Source organism: Pangasianodon hypophthalmus, chromosome 21 (genome assembly GCF_027358585.1).
Source record: "Pangasianodon hypophthalmus isolate fPanHyp1 chromosome 21, fPanHyp1.pri, whole genome shotgun sequence".
Lineage (NCBI taxonomy): Eukaryota > Metazoa > Chordata > Actinopteri > Siluriformes > Pangasiidae > Pangasianodon > Pangasianodon hypophthalmus.
Window position 1 is genome coordinate 11,466,183 of NC_069730.1, and position 6,000 is coordinate 11,472,182.

Here is a 6,000-nt window from a genome sequence, read left to right on the forward strand (position 1 = left end):
CGTAGGCGGTCTCTCTCCATTCAAGATTTCCCAGGCGGCTTGGTGATGAAGAGCAGTGGCGCCACATTACAGTATAACATCTGGATTTGTTTCTTTGAGTACCGTCTCTTCTTTTTTTTTTTTTTTATCTCGCCTAGTGTCGAGATAAACAGTTCTTCATGACATTACGATTGAAATGGCTTTAAAGCCTACTCAGGGTTAATAAATCAACACAATACAGCGAGAGGAAAAATAATACAGTAATGCTTTATTAATCTTTGAGTCATTTCACACTTCAGAACAGGTACAAAATGACTGAGAAACGAGGTTCACATCCACCTTTGTCTAATAATGATACAGCTCATAGGATAGGACCATACCAAGCTCCATAGTGCTCAACAGAAGCAAGGGCACATCATACTAACGCACGTGGCAAAAATACACTGGAGACACTAAAAACCCAAACAAAAAAAACCCAAAAAAAAAGAAAAAAAACAGACAAAATGTCGTTTACTCTTGCACGTTTGTATGCGGTATATTATGTACATAATATAGAATTTCATCCTAAAGCACTTAACGTTGGTTAATCTTGAGGAAATCGAGGCATCTGTAAGGAGAGGGATGTGGACAGAGGAATGCTGTTCCCTTGTGGTTTATTCTCAGCCACTACATTCCAGCCACCAGTTTAGTATGATGCTCTTTCTCTCCCTCGGTTACTGACTCGGGGATCTGCTGGTCAGCCTGCTCCGGGATCGCGACCTCGGTCGGGGTTTTCTGCTGCACTTCCGCCTCGTCCTTGCCCTGCGTGTCTCTTTTCGCAGGCGCGCCCTTCCCCGAGTCTACCTGGTCGAAGTAATCTTTCATGGCTTCCTCGTAAATTTCGTAGGGAAACAGTGCGTTCGAGGAGTCCACGGCTCTTCTGCGATCTGATGAGCTGGGATCGGGGTACTCGGTTAAAAGTTTGGCGGCCAGGAAGGTGGCCACTTCGTCTTCATCCACCGCGTCGTCGTAATCATCCTTCCGCTTGCTGGGCGCTCTGCTGAGCTCCGGCACCGACACGCCGCCGCGCCGCCCGCTCGGCGCCAGATACCGTGCCATGGCCGTCTTATACGGTCTCGGTTTGACGAAATACTTGGCGTTCTTGTTGGCCATGTTTCCCAGCCCCAGGACCTTTAGGATATCTTCAGTCTTGACGTCAGCGGGAATGTCGCTGACTGTGACTTCCGGTTGGCGTCCGTTGTAGTACTTGATGACGCGGCTCCGGTAGCGGGGCGCGCTGGCTTTTCTCGCCAGCTGAGGTTCAGGGAGACGCTGCTGCTTCCGAGTTTCCTCCATAAACAGCATGCCGACCAGATCTTCAGGCGGGATCTGGAGCTTCATGGACACGGCTGACAGCAGCTGTTTGATGGCCCGCGGGTCGAGCAGAGAGGGCATGTTCAGCAGTCTCCTCCTGCCGCTCTGCGCGTCTGTCAGGTCGCGCTTCTGCGCCTGATCGCTCATTTCCAGCACCTTCAGCAAGACGTAGTCCACAAGTTTTGTGTCGTCATCTGCGCGATCTGTGGCGTCAAGCGCAGATCGTCTCTCCATCACCTCGCGCGCCTCGTCGCTGTCCTCTACTCCCCGATCAAACTCTTCATGACTGCCCTTAACCATCTCCTCGGTCTCGACCTGCTCCTCTAACGGCACCCACTCCTCCCCTCCGGTCACGTCTTCATACGCCACGTTTCGGGGCCTGTACACGTCCTCGTCATCTTCATCATCCTCACCCTCTTCCTCGTCCTCCGCCTCTGCGTCGTCCCGCTTCAGGTTGTGCGGGTTGGACAGCTTCCCGAGCTCCTCGAATATGGAGCGCATGTTGGCGAGACTCTGCGGGGTGTACTGCTCGTCCAGGTCCTCCGTGGCGCGCTTCTTGTCCCGGACGTTTTCCTCGTCTTCGAACATGAGTGGGTATTTCTTGTGAGGCCTCACCACGGCGCCGTTCTCGGGCGCGGGACTTTCGGCTTCAGTCGCCGGCCGTCTGCTCTTGTGAAAGCGGCGCTCGTTTCCGGGCGTCAGCGCGCCGTCTGCGCTTTGCTCCAGCACCCTGAGCAGAGCTCGGACCCACTCCGGGGCTTTGTTATCAGGCCAGCTGGCAGCGGCAGCGTCCTCGCGCACCGGCGCGTCCTCGTCCCGAAGAGAAGCGAGCTGCACCAGGAGCCGGAATTTATCCACTTCATCATAGTCTCCGGTGGGACCCTCGGAGTCGTCGGTGCGCCGTTTCAGGCTCTCGATGTACTCCAAGGCTTTGATCATGTCCGAGTTGGGGCTCAGATACGCGTCTTGGTTGCCGCTGCTGCCTCGCAGCCGGTGGTGACGGGTGATGGAGGCGCCATGCACAGCCACACAGTGCAGCAGAGCCACCAGCACAAGCCCCGAGAGCTTGCTTAATGAACGCGTCATGCCGCCTAAACAAGGGAATAAACCACACACACACACACATACACACACACACACACACACATACTCAATATAGTTAACATCACAGCGGGATATTTCCAATGCAATCATTTGCACTAAATCAAAAATCAGTACTCACTTCAGGCTCCTATGGCTCTGCTCAGAATGAGAGTTAAAGTGCTGTGTAAATGATTTATATCCCCCACAAGATCAGCCACTCGGAGCCCTGAGCACAACTGAGCTGTATCGCATCATAACATGTTTTTAAACCACTACAGTAGCCTGGCGGATGACTCACCCCCATCACCAGCCCCGCCCCCCTCCGCGTTGTCAAGGTAACCTTTTACTTGTGGCTACCGTCACTCAGTTAGAGCCATATTTTTGATGAATGCTAACGTTTTGTTTTTTTTTTTGTTTTTTTTTCGTCGAATACAACAGAAGCTAAATGAAATGCGTTGAACTGGTGTGAAATGAGATCCATGCAGATCATGAGCTCGCGCCTGAGCCACACTGATTACAATCAAAACAGAAAGGAAAAAACAAAAACAAAAAAACAAACAAAAAAACAGGAGCTTCTCCATCTTTGTTATGGCTGCTTGCTTTGATTCTTTGCCCAAATCAGAGCTGAAGACGCCGATCGGTAACAGGGACCTTACCTTTTCGCGAGGTAGGAGCTCAGAAAATGGATGGAAGCGAAAAGAGCATCTCCCCCGTGTGCGTGTCTTCAGCGCGTGCCTGTAGGCTCCGGTTTCAGCACCGGGACAGCTCCCTCGCGCGCTATATGAGGCAACACCTGACCGCGTGCGTCACAGCCACACACGTAATGCCCGGGCCGGTCCCCGTCTCTCTGCCTGAGCCCTGAGCAAGCAGAGAAGCCGCTCTTATTTTAAGCCTTCTGACACTTTTTCTCTGATTTCTGTTGCTTTATTCATGAAGGTGCTCGTCTATTTTTGTTTCGAGGTGAAGAACAAGGCAATGCAGTGGAGGGGAAATTGCTATCTTTTGACAGAACTGACTTTTCTCGCGTGACGCCCATGCACACAACCTGAGATAGAAAGAAAAAAACCCAACACGTGCACAAAGTAAATAAGAAATTGCAATAAGAAATTGTCTAATCCTAGACAAAACGTCATATTTTTTTATTTTGGGACACGTCACGGTAATGTGTCTGGTTTTTTTAAAAAATATATGATTTTGTATTATTAGAAGAAAACCCAGTTAGATTTGCGCAGTACATTGTGTTTTCATTCTGACGTACGGGAGTCATGGAGTTAAATCCTCTGGCGATGACTCACACACACACACACACACACACAGGGAGCGACAGAGTTGTTCTGGTGGAGCCATCCTCCGCAGTGGGAAGAAAGATACTGATAAATGCTGTGGTGATGACTGAGTCTCTCACTCTGTCCCTAGAAATTGATAGAATCTCGGCATGGATCAACCAGACAGTTATTTCACTATCGTCAGGGTGAGGTCAACTACTTGTTGACCTCGACTGTTGACCTTGACCGTCTCTAAGTATAAACTCCTTTAGATCTGAATTAAAATATCTAAATATCAGTTAAGATATCAGTTAAAATATCTGTACTCTGCAGAAAAACTACTCCAACAAACCTCCTCCTTACTGTTTGCCATAAATAGTCAGTGTCCTGACTTGCAATGTTACATATAGCTGAATAACCAAAAAAACAGGCCGGGGTGATTAGTGAAACTACCCAGGGCACCTAGATGGAGGGGATCCTCGAGGGCCTCAAAAAGTTTTTATTTTGAAGAGGTGAAATGGAAGCCCATGGAGATTGCCTTGGCACAATTCTCTGGCTTCCTCCCACCTCCCAAAACCGTGCCTGTGGGTGGATTGGCAATGCTAGATTGCCTCTAGGTGTGAATGTGTGTGTGTGTGTGTTTGTGTTATGCCCTGCGATATCCTGACATCCCATCCAAGGTGTATTCCTGCCTCACGCCCAGTGTTTCTGGGATAGGGATAGTGGTTACTGAAGATAAATAAATGAATATAATATGAAGCATTTCATTGTGCTGCAACATGCCCTGCAATAACTCCCCCATGGTAGTAATTCTTTAGCAACAAGCAATAAGCAATGTAGCTAGCTAACTTGATGGCAAAAATGTTAGGAAGTATTCTTTCAAAACACCCCACAACATGGTGCTGCCACCCCCATGCTTCACAATTGGGATGCTGTACTTTGAATTCATTTTTGTTTTATCTGACCAGAGGACACTCCTCTAAACTGCTGGTGATCATTTGCAAACTTCAGTTTGGCCGTTTTATAGTCACGTGAATTTGCAATTAGCTCGTTATGACAATTGGCCAATCAGAAGATTCATTAAATCAATTTCTGGAATCTTCCAGGTTATTTAAAAAGTCAGTCATCTTGGTGAATTAAAGCTGAAATAAATCTGTCTCTAATCAATTGCTTTAAATTGACCTCAAAGTAGAGGCCCTAACTGACAAAAGAAATGTATGGTAACATTAAATGAGTGGAGTGAAAAAAACCCAGGGGTATATAAACTTTTGGCCTCAGCTGTAGGCATAGATTCTGACCAATTTAAACATAACATGTTCCCAAGACTGTGTATGATGCGGCCCAGTGCCTTTCAGCGGGGAAGAGATGTCTATCTAAAAACAGCAGGGTGCCACTATGTTCCTCAGATCCAACATCACATTCTTGTTAGAGGAACATTTTCCCTCTAAAAAAAGAGAACTGTGACATTTTGGGGTTTACTAGTAAAAGCTGACTCTCTGATGTTATTTGGAATTGACTTGATTGACTGGATCGACTTCTACTGAGTGAAGTTATTGCATTAATTGTATGGTTTAAGGCGACTCATATCACATGTTACTGAGTGCTTCACACACATCAGTGAATTTTCCTGGGAGCTTGCAGGACAATTTCTTATGCATTCTGAGTAAGGTCAGACCGTGGTCATTTACTTGTCACTTGAGGTCATGTGTCCCAACTAAAATAGCTATCATGGGTTGTGTTATTCAAAAATCTCATGTATAAAGCTATATTTTCAGAGTATGAAATTCTTTACGGTATATAACAGGGCTCTATAATATGCTCACATTTATTGTTACTGTACATCGTACCATTAGGAGACTAAAGAAGCCTACAGCCTTATTATTATTATTATTATTATTATTATTAGTAGTAGTAGTAGTAGTAGTAGTATGGTCCTATAATCCTATGTCAGTTTTGTAACTGTATAGAATTAAGAATGGGTCAAAAGGGGCAGATCTGTTCATGTACTATCTACCACTTACTGTCTCTGGTTTACTCTGCTTCATCACATGGCGATTTCACAGCTAGGAGATGAGTCTAATAATGTACAGTTTCACTGTCACATCTGTCATTAAAGTTGCCCCTAGAAAGCAAGAAATCCTAATAATCAGTAAGAGATGAGTGATGTAACAGCTGGTGGAAATTTTTACAGGCTCTCATTGAGATCTTAAACACTGAAGCAATTCCATCACCGAGGCTTTAAGGCAAAATCAAGCTAAGCTTTTGCTGTAGATAGATAAACGAGCTAATTTAAGCACCTCCGCTTGCACTTCTAAGCTTT

At 46.6% G+C, this 6,000-nt stretch overlaps 1 protein-coding gene across 2 annotated transcripts; it reads right to left on the reverse strand.

Moving 5' to 3' along the window:
- Positions 1 to 226: 226 nt before the first annotated feature.
- scg2b (secretogranin II b) lies at positions 227 to 3,270 on the reverse strand. Of its 2 annotated transcripts, none has more exons than XM_026925127.3 (2): positions 3,072 to 3,270; positions 227 to 2,423 (listed from the first exon to the last, which is right to left on the reverse strand). In XM_026925127.3, the coding sequence occupies exon 2, from the start codon at positions 2,416 to 2,418 to the stop codon at positions 646 to 648; it is 1,773 nt and encodes a 590-aa protein (XP_026780928.3). In that variant the 5' UTR covers positions 2,419 to 2,423; positions 3,072 to 3,270; the 3' UTR covers positions 227 to 645. The 2 variants fall into 2 exon arrangements, with proteins under 2 accessions (XP_026780928.3, XP_026780929.3); XM_026925128.3 differs by lacking the exon at positions 3,072 to 3,270 and adding an exon at positions 2,555 to 2,693.
- Positions 3,271 to 6,000: the final 2,730 nt, after the last annotated feature.